The 26674-nt window shown below is 43.8% G+C and overlaps 4 protein-coding genes across 8 annotated transcripts; 2 read left to right on the top strand and 2 right to left on the bottom strand.

Annotated features, from left to right (window-relative positions):
* Positions 1 to 555: 555 nt before the first annotated feature.
* Positions 556 to 4141, top strand: LOC117808280 (carboxypeptidase O-like). Of its 2 annotated transcripts, none has more exons than XM_034677931.1 (10): positions 556 to 645; positions 1228 to 1447; positions 1631 to 1670; positions 1764 to 1865; positions 1943 to 2047; positions 2125 to 2241; positions 2339 to 2432; positions 2817 to 3019; positions 3437 to 3521; positions 3596 to 4141. In XM_034677931.1, the coding sequence occupies exons 2-10, from the start codon at positions 1380 to 1382 to the stop codon at positions 3859 to 3861; spliced, it is 1080 nt and encodes a 359-aa protein (XP_034533822.1). In that variant the 5' UTR covers positions 556 to 645; positions 1228 to 1379; the 3' UTR covers positions 3862 to 4141. The 2 variants fall into 2 exon arrangements, with proteins under 2 accessions (XP_034533822.1, XP_034533821.1); XM_034677930.1 differs by having other exon boundaries at positions 1628 to 1670.
* Positions 4142 to 4426: 285 nt separating this feature from the next.
* On the bottom strand, positions 4427 to 5362 carry nudt15 (nudix (nucleoside diphosphate linked moiety X)-type motif 15). The gene is made up of 3 exons (XM_034677932.1): positions 5107 to 5362; positions 4690 to 4886; positions 4427 to 4607 (listed from the first exon to the last, which is right to left on the bottom strand). The coding sequence occupies exons 1-3, from the start codon at positions 5253 to 5255 to the stop codon at positions 4459 to 4461; spliced, it is 495 nt and encodes a 164-aa protein (XP_034533823.1). The 5' UTR covers positions 5256 to 5362; the 3' UTR covers positions 4427 to 4458.
* An 841-nt stretch (positions 5363 to 6203) lies between these two features.
* On the top strand, positions 6204 to 10903 carry trim25l (tripartite motif containing 25, like). Its single transcript, XM_034677815.1, has 15 exons — positions 6204 to 7012; positions 7432 to 7527; positions 7621 to 7854; positions 7943 to 8102; positions 8187 to 8219; positions 8317 to 8352; positions 8456 to 8524; positions 8620 to 8664; positions 8742 to 8804; positions 8947 to 9138; positions 9261 to 9371; positions 9475 to 9510; positions 9593 to 9661; positions 9767 to 9832; positions 9913 to 10903. The coding sequence occupies exons 1-15, from the start codon at positions 6386 to 6388 to the stop codon at positions 10485 to 10487; spliced, it is 2412 nt and encodes an 803-aa protein (XP_034533706.1). The 5' UTR covers positions 6204 to 6385; the 3' UTR covers positions 10488 to 10903.
* Positions 10904 to 10949: 46 nt separating this feature from the next.
* On the bottom strand, positions 10950 to 26673 carry trak2 (trafficking protein, kinesin binding 2). 4 transcript variants are annotated; one of them, XM_034677594.1, is made up of 17 exons: positions 26540 to 26673; positions 22856 to 23046; positions 22188 to 22373; positions 18545 to 18604; positions 17881 to 17957; positions 17676 to 17792; positions 17187 to 17405; positions 16978 to 17056; positions 16760 to 16890; positions 16234 to 16308; positions 16001 to 16138; positions 15817 to 15896; positions 15491 to 15688; positions 15120 to 15415; positions 14537 to 15037; positions 14339 to 14438; positions 10950 to 14215 (listed from the first exon to the last, which is right to left on the bottom strand). In XM_034677594.1, the coding sequence occupies exons 2-17, from the start codon at positions 22908 to 22910 to the stop codon at positions 13423 to 13425; spliced, it is 3105 nt and encodes a 1034-aa protein (XP_034533485.1). In that variant the 5' UTR covers positions 22911 to 23046; positions 26540 to 26673; the 3' UTR covers positions 10950 to 13422. The 4 variants fall into 4 exon arrangements, with proteins under 4 accessions (XP_034533485.1, XP_034533486.1, XP_034533487.1 ...); XM_034677595.1 differs by having other exon boundaries at positions 15491 to 15640; XM_034677596.1 differs by lacking the exon at positions 18545 to 18604 and having other exon boundaries at positions 26540 to 26672.
* Between the last annotated feature and the right edge of the window lies 1 nt (position 26674).

Below are 26674 nucleotides of genomic sequence, written 5' to 3'. Positions count from 1 at the left end.
GGTTGCATTTTTTATAACCCATCAATTTTGAAAATATTAAAACTAAGAGTGGGTGCGATGTAGCTGTTTGCTAGGAGGCTTAAAGTTACAAGGTTGACCAAAGGTACAGTTGAGTCAACATTCAGAATACGGCAATTGACATCCTTTGGGTTCTAAACCTTACCTCAGAAACCAATAGGTAACAGCACTGAGACTACACCAATGTTTTATCCAGCCTATGATGAGGACGTATTATAAAAATATAAACACTTGGTTAGATCAATCTCGTCTGACAGTCCACCTCAGTATTATGACCACAAACTGCAACCAAGTTTGTATATGGTACGTCAAAGCGTTCCAAATGACCCATCCCAGGGTAATGCCATATACCTGCTGTGCCAAATGATTATATCAAACCTTTAAAGATAGATTGAAGTTGCACAGTCAGAATGAATCTGCAAATCAAGTGTCGTCAGAATGAGCAGGTTAAGATGCAACATTAAGTGATTAGTAAGTAGTAAATGATAAAAGGGAACTTGGCTAGAAAAGGAAGTTGGTCAAATGACTGGAGACAAAGATAACAGTTGAGAAAGGCGTTGCCGATCACCCACCAAAAAAAGATGAACGGCAGAGAGTTTTGGGACACATGGTCATCCAAATGAGAAAGTAAGTTATATGTGTCTGTTTGTCTATACTTTAAAATAAGCTAACCCAAAGTAATGTTCCTGTAGTGAATAAGCTACACGTGCAGCACCTTTATTTCTGACAGCACTGTTTGGAACTTTGCTCGCCTTGTTTCCTTTCATGTCTATGATTAGCTTATCTAATCTCCACTTCGATGTTCCTAGGATAGAAGTATGCTCTGTTCAGCATCTACTTAGTCTTTCTGTTTTTGAGGCTAACATGAAGAAAACTTGTCCAAGCTAACAGCTTGAATTTGTTTAACATGACCAGCACTGAAGTCAGAGCAGTTCATGTTGAACTGTTGCCTTAAACCAGAGAGGAAAGAAGGAGCAGGAGGGAAAAGTAGGGAGTTGGGAGCAACGAAAGGTCACAGTGGGAGGGGACGTGACAATTCTAGATAACGCTCATGAGGAAAAAAGCTGACGTAGCAGTTTTGTTTAATCAAAGTTTGTTTTTATGGCCATGTTTTGATCAAATGTAAGTAATCAGACACGAATAAGCATGTGACAGACTGGATTCAATGATATGGAATAATCATCACTCACTATTTATTTTGTTATTAAGGGTCTGAGTTTAAACATTAACCAACACCATGGGGCAAAGGTGTGTCTTTATCTGATGGATGTCTTCTATAAAGACTGGTAACATCTTGAAGTGACTGTCAGCTGGAGTCAGTAGTAAGCAAGGATTGTACTGAAGAAAACAAAACAAAGACAATGCTTAACTTTGTTGGACTGAGCCTTGTGGCGTTGCTTTCGATGATTGGAGCAGCCACCGTTGAAAGGTAAGTTTGATCTAAATTTGATTCTTCTGGGGTTGTGACTAAAACATTACTTTATATGAGCTAACCTTGAGGCTTTTGGACCAGTCAAATACTGAAATATGACTTTTCAAGCTCCTTTAATTAAAGAGTTTGTTCCTGGTTATGAAACACGCTGAAATTCAACCAGACTCTTTTTTCCAGCAGAGCTGACTGTGACTACTACAAATACCACCCCATGTCAGAGGTGAGCAAGCCAGATCACTGTTTTTAAAACACTTTACTCTAACAGATCATTCTACAAACATAACTTTTAATATGCAACATCCCCACTCTTCAGATCAGTAAATGGATGGTTCAGATGGAGAAGGAAAACCCTGATCTTGTGACCATCATGGACTATGGAAAAACCTATGAGAAGAAGACTATTAGCTTGCTCAAGGTAACCCTAAATTTGTAGTATTAGGTTGTCTTTTTTTGTAGCAGCAGGACAGGAATCAGTTTGCGTGTGTCTTTCAGATCGGGGTCAAAAGTGGAGAGAGGAAGAAAGCTGTCTGGATGGACTGTGGTATTCACGCCAGGGAATGGATCGCCCCAGCCTTCTGTCAGTACTTTGTCAGACAGGTAAGTGACAGACAACAGTTCATCACAATCCTCTAAAACCCTCCTCGACTTACTGTGTTTCTTTACTTATTGCTAAGATATTGGACGCATACAAAACAGACCCCAAAATGGAAGAGATGATGAAGAACATGGACTTCTACGTCACCCCTGTGCTGAACATAGACGGCTACACCTTCTCCTGGACGAACGACTCTGTCAGTACTTGGATTGGATGTCCATTTTCTGCCAAAAATATGATTGATATATTGAAGACAAGCTAATTTCACTAACTTACCATTATGACCCATTTAGACTCGACTGTGGAGGAAGAACAGGTCACCAGGACCAAAAGGCTGCGACTGTTATGGAACTGATCTCAACCGCAACTTTGACGCCTACTGGGGGAGTAAGTTTCACTGCTTTGATGCAAAGAGAGCTACAAGGAGTCTGTTGCAACACAGCCCCAGATAATTGATTGGGATTTTGGGGGTGGCACTACCAGATCTCAAGGCACCACACAAGAATCAAGCCATCTAAAATGAAAACAGTTCCTGTAGCAGCTTGTTGAACAACACAAAAATACAGCTAGGAGAAAGTCAGTATTTGATTGAGCCATTGTCAAATATTCCAAATGTGTACCAATGTTTCTTTGCTAGCTGTAACTGTATGCTAGCAATGTTCAGAGTGTCTTTATTGTGACATCTCAAATCATTTTGAAGGTTTTAATGTGCAAAATAAATACAAATTCAAACAGTCACTAATCTGTTTTTTCCCGTATCTGCTTTTATAGCAATTGGTGTGTCGTTCGACTGCTGCCAACAGACCTACTGTGGCACCGGACCCACATCAGAGCCAGAGGCCCAGGCTGTTACATATTTTGTAGGAACCCGGAAGGAAGACTTCCTGTGTTTCCTCACCATCCACTCCTACGGCCAGCTGCTCCTGCTTCCCTACGGAAACCCCAACTACACCGCCCCCAACTACAAAGAGCTGGTATTAACATCCAACAACACTGCGATGCATGTTAGAGGTTACAAAACCCCAAAGGAAAAAAGAAGGATATACAGTATCGTTTACGGGACAGATACATCAGTCAAGCTGATATTTTGGCCGATACATGAAAGTTTTAGGTAGGCTGGTACTGCAGTGCAGATGTGCAAAAGATGGATGGAGGTCATTTAGAAAGAGCAGTGTAGTAACATGGTTTGTCCACCAGATGGCACCAACAAATGTGTCTTCTATCGAGTATTTTGGGACCTGTTTCAGATGTAGCACTTCTAATATTGTTGTATATTGAAGTACAATGACAATATAGTTATAGAATTTTCATTTGATGAGGGGTGGGTACAATACCAGAATCAAAAGGCCTCATGGTGTTAGCAGACTTTAAACCGATGTCTGGTTCCTCAGATGGAGGTGGGTTTGGCTGCAGCTGACGCCATACGGAAGGTCCACGGAAAGAACTACACTGTTGGAACCTCACCGGACGTATTGTGTAAGTCCACAGAGCACTTCTGGAGTCCGCACTATTATATAAGGAAGAGTAACATTCCTCATCTCTTCCCACAGACCCAAATGCTGGTTCATCCAGAGACTGGTCTCGCAAGCAGGGCATCCCCTTCACCTACACCTTTGAGCTAAGAGACAACGGAACATACGGATTCAAACTCCCAGAGGATCAAATCAAGCCGACCTGCGAGGAAGCCTACAGCGGAGCCCTGCACATCATCACCTACGCCCACGACAAGACTTTTAGTGGCGCCATCGCAACCGCTGCTGCAACCCTGTGGATGTTAGTGCTGGCTGTGGGGGTCACCGGCACCAATCAGATGTAAAGTGCAGAACATTTGAGGGTGGAGACCAAAACTTGACTCAGAGTAGGTTTCAGGAACAGTTCCAGTTTTTTAAGATGTGTTTACAATGTGTTTTATTGTCATTTGAGGTGGATTTTTTGTGTACATGAATTATGATCCATATTATTATTGTGTATTTGTGAATGAAAATAATGTATGTTTGGTTCAAAGCTGTTGTAAAGAGTGTTTTATGATCTGAAATGTGTTTTCCTGTACTTGATACAATGTTCTTTTTTATCACAAAATATTAAAGGCATATACCACAAGGTTATTCATTATTATTCACATTATTTATTCATCCCAAGGAGAAAATATATATGTATTTTTCACAGTAATATATATATATTTTCTTCCTCTGAGCATATTTGACCTTAATATGAAAACAAACACTCTGAACTCCTTTTTTAAAGTTTCGCCATTATCCTAAAATTTCAGTGACCCAAAGCTGTCGACCCATGTCATGAAATCTCTCTGCACAAATTTTGTATGCGTCTGCGTCACTCACAATTTTGGATGCAGTAACAGGTTTTGAAGAAGTAAACAATCCGTCAGTGTAAAAGTTTTAAAGGGAAGTGTCTGTTAAATCCTTTGAGGTAGGGTGCATTGCGAAGTGTCAGTGGTTGTTACTTGATTCCTGAATGGCGTGAATCCTTGTTGTCTCAACCCCGCTAGAGGCAAGAAGAGCTGCTCCTCAGGAGGAAACTGGTCCCATTGAGTCCACGTCCAACCTACAAGAAAGAGAACACCACACTCTTCAGTATCTACAACTCATTTGTTGGAACAGTGAATCACATTGTGTTTTTTCCTTACCTTCACACTTCTCCGGCTCCAGGTTTTGGGGCTCCTCAGACTTCCCCCTGTCCAGTTCTCCTTGCATGATGATAGTGACGTAGTGGTACTGCTCCTCCAGTTTGATGGAGTTTATCACCGAGGCAAAGTGGACGTTCACCAAATACACTCCTGCTTCCTCCAGCACTTCTCTGTGAGCACACTCCTCCCACTGCTCTCTTACAGTGACAGAGAAATGAGAGGTTCAACCAAACTGCATTTAAATTTCACAACATTTTTATAATAGAAACAAATAGCAGTAGAAATGCTTATTAAAAACCTGTCTACATATTCTCTGAACACTTGTAAAGAATTCGGCATAACTATAGTAGACCTAAATGCTTTTATTTCATTGTAACAGTTGTTTATGCTAACAGCACATTAAAGCTAGCTACCTACCCAAACTCCAGGTGACCACCGGGGAGCTGGTACATCCCTCTGCCCACGACGCTCTTCCTTTTCCCGAGGAGGACACAGCCTGGGTGGGCTGAGTCGGTTACCAGCACCCCGACCCCAACACCTGGACGTGTTATGGTTTTATTTGACATTATATGAAGCTAACAACGACTCCTGAATGAAGCAAAGTTAGATACAGAGACCTGCAGCGGAAGCGTTCAGGAGGGTCAAGAGAGTGCCCTGATATGCACTTCCGTGTTCGCTTTTTTAAACTATATTCATCAGCGCAAGGCTTTTTTTGTTTGTTTCGTCTCTACGGGAGGAGATAAGGGCCACTGATAAATATATTTGGAGGGCAGACGTGCACAAATATTTTCTTACGGTGTTTTTATTTTTAATTGTGAGATTAAAGTCAGAATTCTAATTTCAATCACAGAATTCTGAGAAAAAAGTCAGAAAATTCAGAGGTTTTTGTTTTGAAGAATTCTGATTTTAATCTCAGAATTAAAAAAATAAAAATACACTTTAAATTTTACTTTTTCTTTGCCAGCCGCCCTCAATTTAATTAAATTTTTTTCACCAGCCTTCATCCTCTTCCGTACGCCTCAGTTCAAACATATTGAATGACAAATAAATACCAAAAAAGGAGTGCTTTAAAAAAACAAAAACAATTCCTCCACTTTTTATCAATAGCATTGCTCTATGTAGATGTTAATTTTTAATTTTGTGTGCTTTCATTGAGCTCTCTTGTCATTATACTCTTTGGTTGAACTGTAGGGAACCACTGGACTGGCCTACCAACTAAGCTCTAAATAAGATACTCAAAAAGTAGCTCCACCCTGCCAGGCAACAACACCAACAATAACATTAATGTAGCTTATGCACTTTAGCAATAATATAACACAACATTAAATATTAATCAAGCACATCCTCCTGATGATACTTCTGACAGGGCCTATACCATGTTGATCAGATTCAAAACTAGCTTGTAAATGTGTTTATTCAAGTGAAGTGATAGAACAATCAGTCCACTCACACCTTTTCTTTCCTAGCATTTAACAGTTTTCTACCGACACCCGTTTTCCCCGCTAGACCTGCCTGGTGGCTCTGGCCCCACCCTGCTCACCTCTCCTTGCTCTCACCTGAGAAACACATCATTTTCCTCCTGAGAGTCCAAGACAAACCTTCCTCCTCCTTTCTCTTCCTCTGTCCTGCTTTGGATTTGGATATCTGCTGACTATCCTCCTCTGTGCTCTTTCAGGAGTCCACCAAAAGTGCCACCATGAGCTCCAAACTTTGGACAGAGGAGCAGTTCAACTGCCCCGTGTGTCTGGATCTCCCAAATGATCCAGTCACCATCCCCTGTGGGCACAGCTACTGCATGGCATGCATCAAGGACTACTGGAGCAAAGACGACCCAAAGGGGGTCTACAGCTGCCCCCAGTGCCGGAAGACCTTCTGCCCGAAGCCCTCCTTGTCCAGGAACACCATGCTGGCTGAAGCTGTAGAGCAGCTCCGCAAAGGGGCCAGCAAAAGTCAAGTGCGTGAGTCTATGCGAAGCCGTGGTTCCTCCTCTTCTTCATCTCGAGCCAAACCAAAGCTCTCCACTTCTGCAGTTTTATGTGATATGTGCAAAGGAGAAGAACGGGCTGCAGTGAAGAGCTGCTTGGTGTGTATGAGCTCCTACTGCACTGCTCATCTGAAGCCCCATCAGACCAAGAAGAGCCTGAAGCAGCATGAGCTGATCGGACCTACAAGCAATCTGTCTGAGAAGATCTGCACCCAGCACAAGTACCTGCAGGAGTTCTACTGTCGGCACTGTAAGATCTTCGTGTGCTGGCTTTGCACCAGTGACATCCACAAAGGTCACGAGTGTGTGTCCACTAAGGCCGAACGCTTGGATAAACAGGTAGGAAAGGATGGATGCTGAAACAACTAACATGTATCCAAACTAGTTGAAAGGTTTTAACTTGAGCTAAAAATAGACATGGGGGAGAGGAATTAAAGAAAGAACTGGAATTTCCTGCAAGTTTGGATTGAGTAAAAGGCTGGCCTGAAACACAAACACACACAGAAGCTTTCCAATAGACAAGCTAGCTATCTAAAACTGTTCATGCTAACTGTCCATTGTTCTGTGTGATGGGTTTCTATTAAAGGCGTCCTCCTTTATCCTTTTGTGTGGCTCCTACCAGGTTGAGGACATTCCTAACCACATTCCTGCCCATTCGTATCGCTCCACCTGCAGATGTTGTCTTCCGTGTCACATGTACAGCTCCTTCCTCGTGCTTATGTTTGACTTAGATGTCATATTTCTCCTCGTTTGTATAGAAAGCACTGTCAGAGATGCAGACTGAGAACCAGCAGAGGCTAAAAGACAGAGAGCTGGAGCTGAAAGACCTGAAGAAGGTGATGGATGTGATGCAGGTTGGTTCTATCATTACTACTAATCTCTTTGCATTTCTTTTAGATACGTGAATATTTTAAGCAGAAACATGATCATGTTATTGTTTTGCAAAGAATTCTACACACAGGGTCCATGACGACATGGAGCACACTCTGTCCGAGCTGCAGCACTCGGTGGAGCGTCTGCAGGAGCTGCTGGAGGAGATTGTGGTTCAGGCGGGGCAGGAGAAGATGGGCCAAGCTCAGGAGGTCTCTGACAGCCTGGAGGCTGAGATCAAGGAGCTGAGGCAGAGGGACACGGAGATGAAGGACCTAGCTAGATGTGAAGACCACATCTACTACCTGCAGGTGTGGAAATAGTAGGAAAATAGGAAATAAGACAGACTTTCTTGCACGGGATGGCCCAATGACAGTGTCTCTACATTTTCCCCTCCAGACTTGTGAGTCCATGTGCAACCCCCTTGAGTCTGGAGACCTCCCCTCTGTAGTGGTCAATCATGAAGCTTCTTTTGAGCCTGTACGCGAAACCATCTTGGACCTCAGGGAGAAAATCGAGGACATGTGCAACCACGAGCTTAGCAAGATCACCAAACAAGGTCAGATGTCATCCTGTGTCATCTTGTTTTTTATAGTATCATATATCTCTTTATCTAATCACCCTAATCTATGTTCTCTTCCAGTCAACGACACAACAATGTTCACTTTGGGAGACTGTAAGTTTTTGCTTTCCAAAAAATTCAATGCTAATATGAAAAAGCTGAACTCTTTGGCACCTTCTTGACTAACAACCACTTCCTTTTTCTGATCTAGCGAACCGCTTGGGACATAAAGCAGGGATTCTAAAACGTGAGTTTGGTTTTAGCTCTTTAACCTGAGTATGACAAAGGACTACATATCCCATGATGCCAAAAACATCAAAGAACTCATTTCTGTTTCTACCTTCTTGTAGTGTTTTCTGGGCTCGGTTCTCGCAACACAAACAACCGGTCTCCACGAAGCACCGATAGACGTGGACTCGGTACTGTGCAGTTGCATTTGTTGTATTTATAACAATACCAAGAGTGATTCAATATGCAGCCTTTGTTTAACATGAAATCCACTTTTGATTCAAAGGTATAGGCCCCAGAAGTCCTGACGTGAGGAGTAGAGACACACGAGGTGAGACTTCATTAATTGTCTAAGGAAGTAAAACAAGTAAGCTCACATATTTAATCAATGCTCCTTCCTTGTTGCAGATAAAGGAAACACAAACTCACCAAGACTTCGAGACAGACTTAGAATAGGGGAGAGAGAGCCTGGTAGGTACTTCTTAGGAGGTCAAACTGGCTCTGATTTTGAACCCAAACTTCCTGCTAAAATGTGGAGAAATGGACCTGTAACGTACATTTTGATTGGCTGTGACCAACCTTTATCTTACGTCTCATATGTCTTCCCAAACAGCAAGAGAGAGCAACAACAGACTCAACCCAGGAACAAGTCCCAGAGCAAGCCCAACTCCTAGCCGTAGAGAGTCTCAGTCCCTCTGGAGCAGGTCAAACCAGAGCCAGGCTGCCCCAGCACCCACTCCTACTCCAGTCCATGCTTCTCCAGCTCCTGCTCCAGCTCCAGCTCCTGCACCAGCATCAACTGGAGGTACAAGAGAAATAGAAGTAAAAATGGTGCTGTGCTGCCATCTTCTGGCGAAAGTGGTGCATTGCAGCTTTGACAAACATGCCCTTAAGAGAGTTCCTTTCTTCCTCCTTTCCATCAAATAGGATCAGCTTTCAGTCGGATGGCATCCATCAGCAGTATTTTCCGCTCTCATCGTCGCGGCACCACCCCAGCTACCCCGATGAATAGTGCGCCACCTGCTGCAGGAAACCCATGTAAGACTCTTACTATCACTCTCTGGACTCTACTTTAATATCTTAGAACTACATTGTTTAGGATTCCTTGTTCTAACTTGTGTGTCTTGTGTTCACTCAACAGGGGGGATGTCTGCTTTGCCTGAAACACCCACAGTTGGTAGGAGATCTGTCTTAATATACGTCAAATTTAACATTTACGTTTGAGTTTATTGATGGCTCTAATGTTTCTTTCTGGACAGTCAACCCCGGTCTTTTCTTGGACTCACCCAGTCCTAACACCGCGATGCAGGCTCCTGCTTTCCCTCTATGTGAGTTCATGTCACTGATGCAACAATAAAATGAGCCCAAAATGAGTTCTGGAAATATGGAATATGAGCCTTCTTGTGATAACTGAGGTATTGTTGGTTTTTCAGTGAGAGAAATCAGCATTGATAGCATTCAGGCCCCAGAACCAAGAGCCAGGGAGGAGTTCCTGCAGTGTGAGTATCAGCATTTGACAACGATGCCACTCATGACATGAGTATGTGAGTAATTATTAATCAAACCCTCTCTTTCCCAGACTCTGTGATCTTGACCCTTGACCCCAACACGGCCCACAGGCGACTGGTTCTCTCCGAGGGCAACACTAAAGCCACCCTGCAGAGTGCCGCTCAACAGTACCCCGACACCCCTCAGCGGTTCGACGGCTGGACTCAGGTGATGTGCCCGAGCCCGTTGAACGCCCAGCGCTGCTACTGGGAAGTGGAGTGGAGGGGGCGGGGCTCCTCCATCGGTGTGACCTATGGGGCGTTGAGCAGAAAGGGCTCGGATGCACGATCCGGACTCGGGTACAACGCCCAGTCCTGGACCCTTGAGTTGTCGGACACCTGCTGCTCGGCTATGCACGATAACGAGAAGAAGGACATACCGGTGACCTACTCCCCCCGCCTCGGTATCTACCTGGACCTGTCTGATGGGATGCTGTCGTTCTACAGCGTGGCGGGCAGCTTGACGCACCTTCACACATTTCGTGCCAACTTCACTCAGCCGGTTTACGCTGCCTTTGGGGTAGGGAGTGGAGTCGGTGTGGGTCTGGACTTTGCCCTTGGTCAGTTCAGCTCCAGTTCTGACAGCATTAAGATCTGTCCTATGTGAGGGTACTGAACACAGCAACATGAAGAGCCAAGGATAATCCAACTCATTAGAAGCAGTGACTGAATGTTTTAGTTTGGTTTCATATTTTAACTGCACTTAAAGAAAGAATTTTGAGTCCCATACACCAGACGAACATTGCATTGTTTATGACTTAGCTCTATGGATGTAAATGCAGATCTGTTGGGTGATAAAACATCTGGTCTAGACAAATAAAATGTTAAAACTGGTGATTTCCTGACTTCTCATCTAGCATAGTCATCTGATCCAATATTTGTAAAGGTTACTTTGGTCTAAGGCGAGAAATGTGACAAGCTATCACATATTCACTGAAACTGGAACTGTGGTAATTAAATTAAAAATCAAATCATGAAAGAAAAATAAGATTTTGAGTCTGTTGTCTGTGTGGAATTTGTGGGTCAATATAACACATGAGTAATAATAAACCAGTCCATGAGTCAGTGACTTTTTTTCCCCAATGCTTTATTTTAAAAAAGAGGCAACTGAGTAATAGCCATGAGTAGTTTACAGAGGATCATGATGTTGGAAGGGAGGCACAAAGAATAAACAGGAAGTTGTATATTTTAGCCAAAAAGAAGAAACCTGAACCTCATTAGAAAGCAGTGTTCATGAAAACTACAAGAAATATATCTGACTTAAAGTCTGGATGTTCCTTCTTTCCTTTTGTTGAATCCTACAAACAAACGAAACACAGGAGTAGATTTTCTCTGTTTTTGTGTTTTTGTGTTTTTTGAACATGGCAAAGCTAAGTAGCATAAAATGCATCACACATACGTGTGTGGAAACTAAAGTATTCCATTTATTCAAACGTTTGGCTCGATTTGAATTCCCTTATGAAGCAAAAAAAAGCATTACATACATTATATATATACAAAAAAAAAGTGCTACATATATTAAAATCTTATGCCAAAATGTTAGCGGACACTGTTACGAGAGGCACACATGTAGCTAAATTTTGTTGTTATTGTGTTAGAATCAATAAACTTCAAACAGCGGTGTCAATAAAATTAATGTAAAAATAATAAAGTGAAAGTGCGTTAGCTGAGTGGGAGGGTCTGGATGGATCGGCCAATGTATAGCATGGCAGCTCCTAAGGTTCAAGGGTCACAGGGGTTTAGTACAAGCTACAAAGCATGTACTTGAGTAAATCCAGAGACACATTTTAAACACAAAACAATACGTTAAAAAAAACTGAAATTAGATGCGGTTTAAACTTAAAAGCTCTACTGGCCTCAAAAAGGATGGATGTCGTGTTTTTCTTCTACATGTGCTGAAACGTTTCAAACCAAGCAGTGACGCAACCTTCAAATCCCACTGAGTGCAACATATATACAAACATGGCTTTACAGGAACTCAAATCATAGCAGTGCTGGCTCCTACTTAAGGCCTCAAACAATTACAAACACAAAGAGGACTGAAAAGGGAAACACAGACCTGTTTCTTCTCCCTGGGGTTCCATTTTACCTCCAGCCTGACCCTATCTGCCTGCTGACAGGTGCATGCTGGGACCTGTAGGCGAGGGTTGCAGTTTTACGTGTCATGCAACACGCTTGCAAAAAAAAAGGGCGGGGAAAAGGCGCACAGCACATGGACGGTCACCAGACATCCGTGTGATGATTCACTACTGTAAAATCATTAGGATATTAATACTGGCATGTTAATAGCATGGTCGGACTACAACATTAGCCTGGCAGTACGCTGTGAAGACAGCTAGCACTTAAAATCTTCTGGTTCTTAAGTCATAAAAAGCATGAGGAATCCCTTATGGTGGAAATTTTCTTTGCAGATGACAGCGTCTTAATTTAGACTAAAGCTTTTACAAATGAAATTTTCTTTGCAGATGATATCGTTCGATTTTTATACAGAAGCCCAACTCTGTCAAGTTAATAAAACAAAGAGGGAGATTTGGCCTTAATGGAAAAAAAACAACATACTGAATGTTAAGTCATAAAAAATTACATATTTCATTTTAAGATAAAAAGTAAAAAAATATGAAAAATTAAGTCATAATAATGAGATAAAAATAGTAAAAAATATTAAATAAAAATCACGATAATAGGATAAAAATTTAATTATGAGAAAGTCATAAAAAATAATAATTGTAACTTTTTATTTATGACTAACTAGCTCATAATTTGTACTTTAATCTCATAGTTTTGGCTTACCATCTCATTTTTATGACTTAACATTTGGGAAGTTTATTCTTCAAGGCCAAGTCTCCCTCTGTTTTTATCAACCAAGCATAATTAGGCTTCTATAATTCCAGACTTAAATTTCTACTTTAGACTAAAGCTCTCTTGACTGATATTTTCTCCACAGATGAAACCGTTCTTTTCCAGACTAAGGGTTCTCTAACTGACATGTAGTCTACTTCAGACTAAAGCTTTTCTGACCCAGACAGAACAAGCCCTTGACAGTAAAACCTGGATGCTCTGCTTCTTTTCCCTTTCACTTTCTTCCTCCTCATGACATTAACCAACATACCAAAACCCTTCAAACCTATGCGTCATCATATTCCTTTCTTGCCCACATCCACAAACCTTCAACCACCTACGTTATTTCCTTTCCCAAAGTCATCTACCTCAACCAGAGCATCCAGAGTCTCACAGGAAAACTAGAAAGCTAATTAAGATTCATACATGGTTTAGAAGGTACCGAAAGCTGAATAACCTGCTCAGAGGCAAACTAAGGCCTTGATCACTACACACATCTACACACAGACACTGCCATATCGCTAAAAACAGTCAGTTTAGTTCAATTGTGCTTTAAAATAAAGTCTTAAAAAAGGAGGGATTGTTCTGCCCACCAGATGCCCTGACTCCTCTCCACAAAAGGCAGAAAAGAGGAGTGATGAAGGGAGGATGGAAGGAGGTTCAAGTTCTGGAGTGTGTTCCTTTCCATTCACCTCTTCCCCTCCTCAGCGTTTGGTTGAACTCGAAGGGGGGTGGGAGACAGAGCCAAGATGTCGGCGCCGTTCTTTGGGGTTGCCCCACGGTGGAGGAGGGAGGGCGAGGGTGGTGGGGTGAGGAGGCGGGGTTTGGTTACTGGTGGATTTCCCTGCTCGGGCGCCAATCATTGCAGGGAGGCTCTGATTGCGCCTGAGGCCGTCCAATAGGCTTCCCCCTCCTGCTGACACAAAAGTTGCAGAATCCTGGCGCGGTGCTGAAACATCTGAAATTGCACCCTGGAGCACCTTGTTGAACCCGATCTGGCGCAACCTCTCCACCAGGCTGACGCTGCTTTGGTCAGGCCTGGCTCGGCCTGGCTTAGGTGACTGGACTAGGCCTGGGGCTTCCTGGTTAGGGCTAGGAAGGTCAGGATGTGGAGCCCGGCCGAGATTCAACCCGTAAACGTCCTGAAGGAACAACTCAGCTGGTCGTGACGCTAGGAAATTATCCGCCGAGTGCTGGCGGGACTCTGTGGGAAGAGGGGAAGGAGTGGGCGAGTGGGACGGTGAGTTTGGGGGTGTGCTGGGAAGGAGGCGGAACAGGGGTTGCCTGGCGGCTGGTTTTGGGGATGGTGGCGGAGTGTCAGTGGAGACTTGTGCTGAAATTCCTCTCTCCAGGACCAGCTTGGCTAGTCCACATGGAGGCGCAGGGGTGCGACGAGGAGGGAAGGAGTCACCCAGACTTAGTCTGCAAGGAGTCAGTGGGGTACTCGGACCTGTCCTCATGGAGCTGGGTGTGTTGGCCATGATGGATGACCGAGAACTGGAATACATTAAGACAGACAGCAGGTGAGAAAAAAGAGCTGGAGAGTCTCAGTTTCACAGTAAGTTACACCGAGGCTGCTTCTTAAGCCTTCTTAAACTCTGTGAACCCAGGAATCCTTACCTTGTGGTTACTTGTGTGAGGTCACTGGGGTGCAGGATGCGACAGGTTGTGAAGGTGTAGGTGGAGAAGGTGGAGCTCTGACACTTCCCTGGATTTTGGACTGAACACAACAAATCCAGTTTAGAACATATCTTGATGAAACACATCATTCAATACAGAAATGCATATTTTAATGTGAACATCTTATAAAGTTTGTACCAGAGGAAGATACAGTTGTTGATGTAGAAGTGATAATTTGTGATTGGACCACTGTTGCACAAGCTCCTGGAATGGAATGAGCTGATTGGCTGGGTTTCTCAGTCACATGACTAGCAGCAGGGGGCAACCGGAGGTCTGATCTGACTGATGAAGAGGACGCGGGTGTCCCAGGTGAGAGCAGCGGCACAGGAAGTGGAGACACTGACTGTTTCCTTTCCCTCCTCTCCTCCGGCGTTGACGTACAGTGGACCTTGAAGGTGATGCCGCCTTCCTCCTCTTCCTCCTCTTCGTCTTCCTTTCCCCGCTCGGCAGCCCCTTTCTCCACGTCTCCAATCCTTTTGAGCTCCTCATCCTCCTCGTCCTCCTCCATGTCAGAGAGGCGGTAGACAGCGTCCTGTGCCAGTTGGCAGAAACCTTTGGTCACCACCCCAGGATGGGGGTCTAGGATGGTGGCTAGATGCGGTTTGGCTAACTGCTGCCAGTGATGGAGCGTCAGTGAGCCTGGGGAGGAAATGTTGAAACATTACAGGGACTTTGCTTCCAAATATTTAAACAACCAACCCCTGAATCTCCAGATATGTACCTTCCATGGGTTTGACGATCTGGAGCTTCTCCGGCAGGAAGGTCTTGAAGATGCTGGACCCGAATGAGAGCTCCGACAGGTTGGAGAAAGATGAATGCACGCTACCCATCGGCGAGTTGTACCCGCTCACCTCTCCTTCTTCTACCCCTGACAGCGCCTGCAGCTTCTTCTCACGCTCCGCCTGGAAAAACTGACGCTCGCACAGGAAGTTCTGTCGTCGCAGGGAGAGGCGGTGGAGCGCTCTGGTTAGATCATTCCCACCTGGACATCCCGGCTGGCCCATCGGCACCTCGTCACTGCAAAGAGAGACACGTTGATTAATCTGAAATGATCTGCATCAAATACAAGACATGAAGTGTTTTTGAACTCACCCTTGATTGGACTGGAAGGGCTGTGCGGTCATCACCAGGGAGCTCTGACCCGAGCCAGGGATTGGAGGCGTGGCCGAGGCCGGGCGTGATAATGATGATGATGAGGCGTTTATGGATCTTACTGTTTGAAAAACTCGCTTCTGGGATACTCTGCAGGGAGAAGAGGCCAGATCCAATGTTTGAGGCATTTCTTTAAACCTATTTCAGAGTTGTTGAGGGAATAAAAGAAGATTACAATCCATAATACATCGACAAATGACCCCTCGTGGATAAGTTTTTCCCATTACACTTGGTTAATTTCACTAAAGTAGTTTTGAGTTTCATACCTTTGGTCCTTGAAGACGCTCTCTTCCTCAACACTCAGCTCTCTCCTCATGGTGCCCTCAATTTCTGCCGCTAAGGAGTCCTAAACAAATGAAGAAAAACACAAATTTAAAGGTACCCATTGCAATTTTCTTGTACACAAACAAAAGCTGTGTTTACATTATAATGTCTCAGTGTTTCTCTCACCATGGGGTAGAGGCCGTAGGAAAGGTGCCTTCGCATCCCAGCAGAGGGAGTGTTTCTATTGCGCAGGTCCTTGATCTCCTCCTGGGATTCGTGGAGCATCTCTACACACTCGGCATTCCTGTCTGCCAACTCGTCCAGCTGCAACAAACACACATCATAACACACAAGACTGGATTACTTTGTTTCTGCATGCAGCAGCTAATCAAACAAAAAGGAAAAGACCCCTTCTGTACCTCTGCTGTGAGCTGTCTCTGAGCTTCTTTTGAGGCCTGCAGGTGGATTCTCAGCTCCTCCTTCTGGAGAGCCAGCTGTGCAGGAACAACACATAATGTTCTTTTTTAAAAACACACATTCACACACCTCATGAGGCTGTGTTGAAAAAACACACACAGACAGTTTGATTAACAATCGTTCCATCCACCTTGATCTAATAAAACATCTCTGCTTGCTGTTATGAAAACATGTAAAGGCTGTAATTAAAGAACATTTCTCTTGTTTACTTTTGGCCTTGTTTTGCATATTATGACTCCAAGACCAGTTCCAAGCCAAGACCATCACGTTCATAATGCAAAGTCTCAAGCAAGTCCACATTATTCCAAATCAAATTCCCAAATCAAGCCCATCAAGTCCAAAATTAAGCTTACCAAGTTCAAAGTAAAGTCAGGATCAAGCCTTTCATGTCTAAAGTCAAGCATACCAAGGCGACCAGGTCTTAGTTAATTGACTCTGTGTTCAGGTCAAGTCTTTGTGTCTCCTCACCTCCTTTACGCGGTGTTGCAGCTCTACTATCTGTGAAAGCAGCTGAGCGATCTCCTCCTGGTGTCTGAGCAGCTCCTCGTTCTTCTGAGACAGATCATCTGTCAGAGACACCATCTGGGTGTTGGACTCGCCTGAAATCAACACAAACGTACAGATTGAAGTTAAGAAGACTTCCTGACATGAGAGTTTGGGGTTGAGAAAATGTGCTTTAAACTCACGAAGCTCTTTGACACAGTCGCTGACGAGCTGCTGCTCCTTCTCCTCATAGGTCATGGTGTCTCTTTTAAGTTGACATGCCTGGGGTGTCGATGTAGAGAGGAACCAATCAGCACTTCAGTTATCATATTCATACTAATCTTTTTTTACTAGGGGACTGACCATGAACACCTTTACCAGTAACTCTCAAGTGCTAGCATGTACACCATACCTCAGACCTCAGCACCAGGTTCTCCTCCTCCAGCTCCTGCAGCTTGCTCTGCATACACTCCAGCTGGCTGAGTGCCGTGGCGGCGGTGGTCGCCCCGACTGGTGGACGCTGCCGCAGCGGTGTGGACACATTGGATTCGGTCTCGCTCTCCTCCGAGGCGTTGGCCACCATCCGGAGCAACTCGTCCTTCTTACTGAGCTCATGTTGCAGCTGATTAACCTGACCGAGTGGGGAGAAGAGTGAGATTTTCATCTAATTTAACATAGGACATTTATAAGATTACAAGCATGGGTAACCTTCTTGGTCCAAGGCCTGTGCTAGCTGTTTCTATAAAGCCTTGTTGCAGCCATTTGTATATCATTTTTTGCAAAAGGTGTGCCACAAGGATCAAGTTTAGGGCCACTTCATTTTTCCCCATTTGTCTGACTGTATGCAGATGATACTCTTGTATATATCTTATTCTGATTGAACTCAAACACAATCCTTTACCTGGTCCAAGGCCTGTGCTAGCTGTTCCTCTAAGGCCTCATTGCGTTCCTGCAGCAGGTGGTTCCTTTGCAGCAGCGACTGACCGATCCTAGCCGCCAGTTCCAAGTCTCGGTCTCGCTGCAGAATAAGAAAAAGAGCACAGATCAGCTAATCAGATGTCAGCCCCTTTGTAGAAAATAACTATTCCACATGAGGGGACACCTACCTCGGCGAGAAGATGCGTGACCACTTCCACGTCATTGTAGGTCTTGGTCATCTGCTCCACGCGGTCGGCACTGAGGACTGTGCAGAGAGGGAAATGCACTTTTAGGATAAACATAACATGCATTCTTTCATATATAGTTGTGTGCATGCAGACTTTTCATCCAGTGAACTCCACATGAACAAAACCACAGTATCACTCCAAACACATGAGCACACTTCTGTTGCATGCCTTTACAAACTACTTTAACAACTGTTTGGACCACTAACAACGCTAGCAGCCACTTAAATCTGCTTATTTTCAACAAACAACTGTATATATCTAACATAGTGGAACTTCTGTGGTTAAAAAATATGCATAAGGTCAATAAACCATTACTGTTGCAATCTAATGACATGCTCCAGAATGTGGCAATGTAGTTGTTAGTGGTCTGATGAACCATGCTACAGAACTACATGCTGTCTACAGTGGCAGACAGCAGACCTATACTATGCAAATCCTTCGTCTGCTGCCGTCTACATGCAAAAAGCTGAGAGGGGCTGCAAGTCTGCGGCTCTAGGACGGCTTCTAAATTCATGTGAAAGCACAGACTGAAGCCCCTCTCCTGACAGTGGAGCTAAGTGAAGAAATCACAGAGCAGAAAAGGCAGATAGAGTGAGGAAGATACCTTTGGAGAGGCTCTGAGAGCCAGGATGGGGATAAGAGGAGGGCTCCAAAGCAAAATACGCTAGTGAGAGGGATGACAGAGAGAAGAGGGGAGAGTTCAGAAGGCGAACAAGCGATTAGCTTGTCGGAGGATGAACTGGACGATAGGACGGGGAGGAAAGGAGAAGCAGAGGGAGGTAACTCGCAGAGGAGACAAAGACAAAGCTGAGGATGAAAGCAGAAGCTTCAGTAATCCAATTTCATTCTGAGACATTAGTTTGTTGGGAATCAGAGACTCTACACATCAATTAGTTGGGTCCTTTTTTTTAGCACCTGAGTGGGTGTCACCAGCGCTGAGCTGCTCCCACTTCCACCTGTTTAAAGAAAACAGCATCTCTAATCATTCAAACATTGCTTGTCACTAAAGAGTACCACAATGAGGACAGATTGAGGACTCTGCACCTTAATGTAGAATCAAAGGCCACATTAAAAAATGTAATACAACCTCAATGCCAAAAAGTGTGTGTAAAATGTTGATACATAGAGAATTTGATGGTTTGTAAATCATTTAAACCTTATATTTAACTGAAAATAGTGCTAAAACATGCCCTAAGGCAGCACTGCATTAAAAACAGACATGACTGTAGTGGAAGTCACCGCATGGGCTCAAAATCACTGACAAACACCACTGACGGACTTCTCTGGGCCCGGACAGTTTAAGGTTGGACTGAAGGAAGCATGAAAACTGACCCACACAAATCAAAATTCTGTATTTGACTCAGGATCAAACTCTGCTTTTATCAACATTTTACACAGCATCACAGCTTGTTTGGAATTGAGGTTGTATATTCTTTGCTGAAAAGGGTAAACATGTTACTTTTTTGGGTGTCCATCCCCCAAAAAGGAAACCCTTGAAACAAAAGTTGGCGTCAACAAATGAACACTTTAAAACAACAACAGATCAAACAGAGTAAAAACAATGACTTAAAACCCAACACAACAAGTGTGCAGTGTGTTATTTATACACAGATGTTCCTCTTGTTTCTCTCTCTTGTTTTCTTTTGTTAACAATCTATTTTCCAACAAGCATTATACTCATTGCTTATAACCCTCAAGTGCAGCAGCTGTTCTAATAGATGAGAGCAGTTGTCCAGTAATCTGAGGCCCTCACTGACCTCTGGATCTGGACACTGCACTCCCCTCCAAGAACCATTGGCTAAAAATACCCTCTGGCTAACAGAGCTCTCACTGCTATACAAAGGAAACAGATACAGTGCATTGATTCTTTAGGTCGCTGCGCAGTTGGCTTGACTCACACATAGAGACAAAGATCAACCAATATCTTTACCTTCAGGGAGGAGGGTTAGTCGCTGTGAAAAACGCCCATGGGTCAAGTCGATTAAGATTTACTAAAGGTTGCACAAAAAGCTGAAGTAGTGACTCAAAATGCAATCACATGCTAGCTACAAACACACTACAGTGAGTTGTTTTGGGTTGTGTAAGCTAGAAACTGAACTCTGGACATATTAAAAAGCATGGTGTCAGAGTCCAATGAGTTATAAAATCTTTTGATTGGATATGGATTCTCTGCATGAGTTGTCACACTGACCTTTTGCATCAGGGCAAAGGAGTATTTAACTCTCACTATATATGCAGTCACATTTGTTTATGTGGGGTATTTTGATGCCTGTTTACAAAAAGAATGAAGACATAAAGCAGTCATACTAAACTGGACTTTAAAAGAAGAACTGAATCAGGCAGGACTCCTGCATTACAGTTGAGGTCAGAGTTTCCAGGAATCAAAAAGTACCAAAAGCCGACTTATCCTCGGGGTGAATTCAATCCGACTCTGACCTATCACTTTGGCGCTGATAAAACCCACCGCTCATATATCACATTTGCTGTTTGAACAGAATTACTGCCAAGTGTGTCAGCAGCATTAGTCAGCTGCTTCTTCAATTCTACAACATGGCTTAAAAGAGGGATACTGGATACTTGTAATCAATGACTGGATGTAAAGATGGACGGCGCATCGCTACAGCGCACCCATTCTAACAAAAAGTGAAACCAAAATACTCAATGTGCTGATTCAACATTTGGAGCCAGATTCTGCATGGTAGGGAGTTTGGATACTGATGTCTCACCTCTTTTACAACAGGGAACTATTCAGAGATTATTCAAATAGCAAATTAAAACTAAACATATGAGTATTATAACTAGTATTTTTAATATGTAGCATTAAAAGTAGTAATATGGGGAGTAGAGAGTGGGGGAAGACATGCAGGAAATGGTTGACCGGTCAGGAATCAAACCGGCGACCCCTGCGATGAGGATTGTAGCCTCTGTATGTGGGGCGCTTAGACTGCTAGGCCACCAGCGCCCCTATTAGTCATTATTTGACATGCATTCTGATTTTAAAGTTTCACCCATGTCCCATCTGTTTACATGGAGGAGACACGCTTTATGCCCTTTACTGAAGAAGGTCAGTAAAAGGAGCTCCAAATGTTTTGGCTTCACTTTTGGAGAGCTCTCGTCATCCATCTTCTTATACAGTCTAGGGCAACCACACGCCAGGCCGGTGCACGTGCATCAGACTCTATAAATAGGCGGCGTGTATTTATCACCACATAAGTGGAGCAAATGCTTCACCCAGTAGGAACGTGAAAGCCGGACTCCCTTACTGTATCCAATCTGTCACACATGTTGGGAAAAAAAAACACATACAAGGCCGGGACACTCTCCCTTTGTACAAACTCAGACAAACAAAACAATGAGGCCTTTAATTAGAGCGTTTAAGAAAATAAAAGTGCATGAGTGGTTTAATATTTTGAGGAACTGTACGAAGAAGTGACAGGAAGTTCCTTCTTTCGGCTGATCCTGCATACCACAACATTTTTGAAAACAAACACACAGGCATTCAATCAGACTTGCCCACTTCCTGTCTCTCACACACACACACACAAACACAATACAGTACAGACACACTCTTCCCTGACCTTGCAGGCATTCTGCAGCCACACAGTCTCTCTCTCTCTCTCTCTGGTCAACACACACAGATTCTGAGTTAACGCCTACCTTCAACAGCAAAGTTATCATAAATCTCCTCATTGTGAAAGTTGAAAACCGGCATGTTCTCACTCTTCTCTGTTACTGTCCTCTCTTCATGCTCTCTCTTTCAACTCTGCTCGCCCTCCCTCCTCCTCCTCCCTCTCCTTCTTCTCGTTCTCATCACTCCCTGTCCCGTGACTCTCTGGCTTTGAAATCAGCCACACTTAAACTCTGGCTGGATGACTGGATTCCTCCTGCTCACTGTCTCTCTCTCTCTCTCTCTCTTTAACTCACACACACACCCACCAGCGCGCGCACACACACACACACATACACACACACACACTCAGTCAGCTGCCTGCCGGAGCAGTGTCAGCCTTGCACAATGACAACCCTGTAACATCCACACTAAATCCCTGTGATTTTAATTGTGGAGGATGTACGCGGTATAAAATGAATCCGTCACGTGTGTTATGCAGTGGGACAAGCGCGCCATCTGCTCTCTGATGTCGCCACTGGCTTGACCAATCACAAAAGAGCATAATAAAAAAACACAGATAAGCCAGAAACAGACACACATTGAATTCAGAAGGAAAGTGGAATCTGGATCAACGTACTCATGTAGCGGAACGTCTCCTCGGCCAGCATGGGGGAGATGGCGGTGTGCTGGCTGGGCGCCTCGTCTGGAGAGCAGCTCGGGGAGACCACCCAGTCTTGGCTGTCTGACAGGTAGACGGAGCAGGCCGAGCTGGAGCCCAGTGAGCCGGAGCCATAGTGCCTCCCACTACTGCCCAGGCCCTCATCTGTGGGTCATGAGACATAAATGTTGTTCTTGAAAATCCACACAACAATCAAGTATCATTCTTTCTAGCACCAGTCTTCAAGGTTCAAACTATCAGTGGACTAACAGAATGAAGGATGAATCACAAACTGTTGGAAGGAGGACTGAATATTATGTGCAGAGGGGAAAAACGGATGAAAACAATAATTAGGGGTGCTTGTTATTTAGTCCAAACACTGCAGGCCTGTGGGAAGAAGAATGCAGTGATTTTCTCTGAAGAGTGAGTGTGGGCTGATGAAGTATCTAAATGAGTGTGCGCATGTGTTCAGCTCAACCACTCTGCAAGGCAACATCCTTCCACTTGAGCAAATATGTGGTTTAGTGGGACAGACAGGGCTAAGTATAGCATCAGGCCCACAGACAGGGCAGAGCATCATCTGTCATGTCCGCTTTATTGTTCGTCCTTTGAGAGAGAGAGAGAACAAAACATCACAAACACTCCACCTGTCTCAGTGCTGGACTCCTTCTTCTCCACAGCGCGGGGTTTGGCTTCAAACATGTCCTGTGCTCGGAGCGGGAGCGGGCGAGCGCCGGGCTCCCAAACACAAAGCTGGACAGGGAAAACGGCAGCCGCTGTCACTGTGACATCACATCCTGCTCTCGCACTGACGGGCGGTGCCTGTGCACACCTTTACCTGAGGAGAGAAGAAGAACATCAGAGAAGAATGTTTCAGCCAATTAGTTGATCATCTGTGTGTGAGCAGGGAGCATCTGACTCCAGGCTGCTGACAACCTTCATCCCCCTCCTCTTTTCTCCTTCAAACTTAGAACCACATGAACCACATTATTTGCACACTTCAGTCCCTATGACTGTTTAATCTCAAAAGAAGAAGCTGCAAATATTGTCGTCTTCACCGTCTGTTTACTGGAGCCCTTTCCTCTTAAAGTGCCAAACCCTGATTTAAGAGGGGGGAGCATGGTGACGGAGAGCTCCGCCCACATCCTGTTGCCTTTCTCTGGAGGAATGAGACAGGAAGCGCGCTCATAAAGAAAGAGCTGAGGTCCCTGTGGATAATTTGGAACGTGAAACACCAGCTGCTCATGTACAGTGTGTTACAGTCCGGCCCCTTTTCCTGTTTAATCTGATGTTGTCGTAAGCATTACTTGGAGTACTGGAGCAGGCACTTGGAAGAGCCTGAGAGACACAGATTAAAAAAAGAACGGTCCAAATCAGAGCAGCAGAGGAGTAGATTTTCAGACTTTTAGCCCTATGTATGAAAAACTACATTCCCCATAATGCAACAGCCCTTTCCATCAGATCCTCCTCGCTTTAAAACATACTTAGCCCTTCCAGTTTGTCACTTTCACTTTTGTGTATAAATCCCTAAGTCGCCATGATGTCACTGAAACGACCTGCAGTGACATCACTAAGACATCATCATTTCTCCCCTCCGACTTTAGAGCCACAAAACATGTAAAAAATATCAAAAACAGACACATTTCCCACAATGCACCTTGATGGCATCTTAAATCAGAACCTCCTTGCTTTGTAAACATGATCCACACTCATAAACTGAGCAGTACTCATCACATGACTCTAAAACTGACCACAGTAAAAATTGCGTACTGCTCCTTTAACTTGTATTACTTTTTACTGTTTAATTACATTAAATAATGAGCCCACAGCTTTTAGAGGACAATGATAGGATGTTATAACCTCAGTACCATCTGCATCAATGACCTCACCGCTAAGCCTGTGCACGCCATGCAGACATATCATATGCATATTAATAATGTGTGTGTATGGGGGTGGCTTTTTGTGTTTGTGCTCGCTCTGCACAGACAGTCCTTTGGTAACATTCATCCTCTGCAGCTTACATAACACTGGTGCTGAGGCTGTTTGTCTCCATGAGGGAGATTACTGGAACGCACGCAATGCTAACCACTACAATGTAGTTTTAGCATTAGAGGCCTGGGAGGGATACTGTACTGACCCGTTAACACCACTGACTTTTAGAGACTGATACTGGAGTTATAACAGTCGGAGTCACAATCAGGGCTCAGGGACACTCCATGCACTACATACTGCAGATTCTCCAGGCTGAGTTTAATTGCTACAGGCATCTGTTTGAACTGAGGGGCCAGATTCTGCATCCATTAGACTCCCTCATGTTTCTGAGGCAGGCTTCTTCCTCTACCTGATTTAAAATGTCAATGCCAGGCACAATCTGTGAGTCAGCTCATGAGTAATACATCCATGTATTTGTGACAGGCATAATGTATAGTGAATGGGTGGTTATGCAAGTTAGAATTGTGAGAGGGGGAGCATGGGGTCCCGCAGCTCCCAAGCCTGCTCTCACATCCGTGACACAGCTTCTCCTTTGGAATAATGACTGACTTAGCTTTAAGATTTCTAGTCCCAAAGCTTCTTTCACTTCCTGACAATGTTAGATAAAAAAAAGCTCCAATTATTTACAACCGCATGACATTTAATTTCCTTTGGCTTTGGAAAACCTGGATCGAATCCGAAACGCATTCTGGAAACCACCACTTAATAGTGGCGAGAGATTATCGAACTCTATAAAAGGGGTAAGATCCCAGCCGCCCGACAGTGCACCACAGCTGCATTACTCACAACACTAGTCTGTCACAGCCATCCCAGAGGATTAGCCTGCTTGCATCAGCTCTTTGCAGATTTCATGTCCAAGCTAAGCAGTCTGTTGATGGTCTTATCCAATCCGACATACAACAAGTGCAGCGCTAGAGGGTCAATCCAAAGCTCTGGTATAGGCTGAGGTCAAACACAGCAACAAGGAGACGCTTTTCCCTGCACACCTGACAGATTTGCGACTTTGCAAGGGATTTGCATGACATCACCGTCCCCCAGTTTGTGCTGTATCAGAGCATCTGCATATCTTAAGTTGGACAGGCTAGACGGAGCCTGAGGGCTTCCTTGTAAAGAAATGGGACGGTGGGAACAGCATGTGACGCTGAGTGTAGCACGGATAACATCACCAAACATGTCTGATTCAACATGACTCACCCCAGAAAATCTGACATGCAGAGTCAGTCCCTCTTTTATTTCACTACTCAAGACACACTCTTATCAGAAAGCTTTTATTGTGTGAATTTATTTTAATCTTTAATGGTTTACCTCCCTGCTTTTACTGTCAGTTTACTTTATTGCTTCTTTGCTTTTATTGTGCTTTTTTATTGTTATTGTGAAGCACTTGCTACTTGTTACACTTAGGTTACTTGTATTGAAAAGTGTTATACAAAATAAAGGTATTATTTTTATTATTAAAAGATGAAAACAGTGTAGTTTGAAGCAGCATAAATCAGTGCATGTGTCACGTTCAAAACTCAATTTGAATAACTTGCAATTCGAAGATTCTTTGCTTTAAGGTGATTTTATAAACAGCTAAAACATCATTTTAAGCTTTAGAATTAATAATAATGATCTACTTTACAATTTGGCATTAATTAAATACAACAAATAACAGTTATTTGGTGATAAATTTAGAGAAACAGAAGTTGAGTGCGTTGAAATCAGGGGGTGACCTTCCATGTTGGTGGACTGTGTGAGATCTATACAATCCAGGGTGTCCACTGTGATCCAGAACTCCTCAGTGAAACTTTTAAACGCCGAATTGACCAGAAAAGGATTAAAATGCAGAAAAGACTCATTATTATGTTCAGATTATTTATTGAAGATGATTTTAAGAGGTATTTGTTGAATTTGTTGATTTTCTCGCTTGATATCTGACGATCATAGACACACAAATCGTGATTTTGGAAGAGATCACGCTTTAAATCTACATATAAATGTGAATATATTAAATGGAGAAAGAAAAATTTAGGTATTGAAGATGTATAATTGTGTTTTGTTGCGTTTGCTAGTCAATAAACAGTGATGTATAGCAGCTACATGACCTAAACCTAATGTTACATGACAGCATGTGAGGTATTCTGTGATCTGTGTTCAAAACATCCTTAAATTAAATATAATATTATATTAATTATGTGTTTAGGATTAGCAATCAGCGTTTCACATGCTACCCTGTGATGGGCGAGGATGACAGCTTCCCTGTTGCGTTGGGTAACAATGCCATCACGAGCCCAAACTAGCAGCATCCTCCACATTTTAACATCTTAATAAAAACGATTCTTAATTATGACAACACTCACCCTTTATCTGTGTTAATCCAACGCATGGGCAACCCCAGAGGTACACACGGTGCCAGTCTACCCACCAAAACATCTAACAATAGAGAGGAAGCAGGGAGCGAGGGTGGGAGGCGCTCAGCTGTACGTCATCATTAC

Source organism: Notolabrus celidotus, chromosome 24 (assembly GCF_009762535.1).
Source record: "Notolabrus celidotus isolate fNotCel1 chromosome 24, fNotCel1.pri, whole genome shotgun sequence".
Classification (NCBI taxonomy): domain Eukaryota; kingdom Metazoa; phylum Chordata; class Actinopteri; order Labriformes; family Labridae; genus Notolabrus; species Notolabrus celidotus.
The sequence above is the reverse complement of the archived record's forward strand: the minus strand, read 5'-3'. Positions and strand labels throughout refer to the sequence as shown.

Coding starts and splice junctions, on each gene's coding strand:
- trim25l (XM_034677815.1), top strand. CDS start 6,386: ATGAGCTCCAAACTTTGGACAGAGGAGCAGTTCAACTGCCCCGTGTGT. Junction 8,805..8,946: donor AATAGGGGAGAGAGAGCCTG/GTAGGTACTTCT, acceptor CTTCCCAAACAG/CAAGAGAGAGCAACAACAGA. Junction 9,833..9,912: donor CAGGGAGGAGTTCCTGCAGT/GTGAGTATCAGC, acceptor TCTCTTTCCCAG/ACTCTGTGATCTTGACCCTT.
- nudt15 (XM_034677932.1), bottom strand. CDS start 5,255: ATGTCAAATAAAACCATAACACGTCCAGGTGTTGGGGTCGGGGTGCTG. Junction 4,887..5,106: donor GGTGGTCACCTGGAGTTTGG/GTAGGTAGCTAG, acceptor TGTCACTGTAAG/AGAGCAGTGGGAGGAGTGTG. Junction 4,608..4,689: donor GGAGCCGGAGAAGTGTGAAG/GTAAGGAAAAAA, acceptor TCTTTCTTGTAG/GTTGGACGTGGACTCAATGG.
- trak2 (XM_034677594.1), bottom strand. CDS start 22,910: ATGTTTGAAGCCAAACCCCGCGCTGTGGAGAAGAAGGAGTCCAGCACT. Junction 16,309..16,759: donor TGCAACACCGCGTAAAGGAG/GTGAGGAGACAC, acceptor GTTCCTGCACAG/CTGGCTCTCCAGAAGGAGGA. Junction 16,139..16,233: donor AGAGACAGCTCACAGCAGAG/GTACAGAAGGGG, acceptor TGTTTGTTGCAG/CTGGACGAGTTGGCAGACAG.
- LOC117808280 (XM_034677930.1), top strand. CDS start 1,380: ATGCTTAACTTTGTTGGACTGAGCCTTGTGGCGTTGCTTTCGATGATT. Junction 2,048..2,124: donor GTCAGTACTTTGTCAGACAG/GTAAGTGACAGA, acceptor CTTATTGCTAAG/ATATTGGACGCATACAAAAC. Junction 3,020..3,436: donor CCCCCAACTACAAAGAGCTG/GTATTAACATCC, acceptor CTGGTTCCTCAG/ATGGAGGTGGGTTTGGCTGC.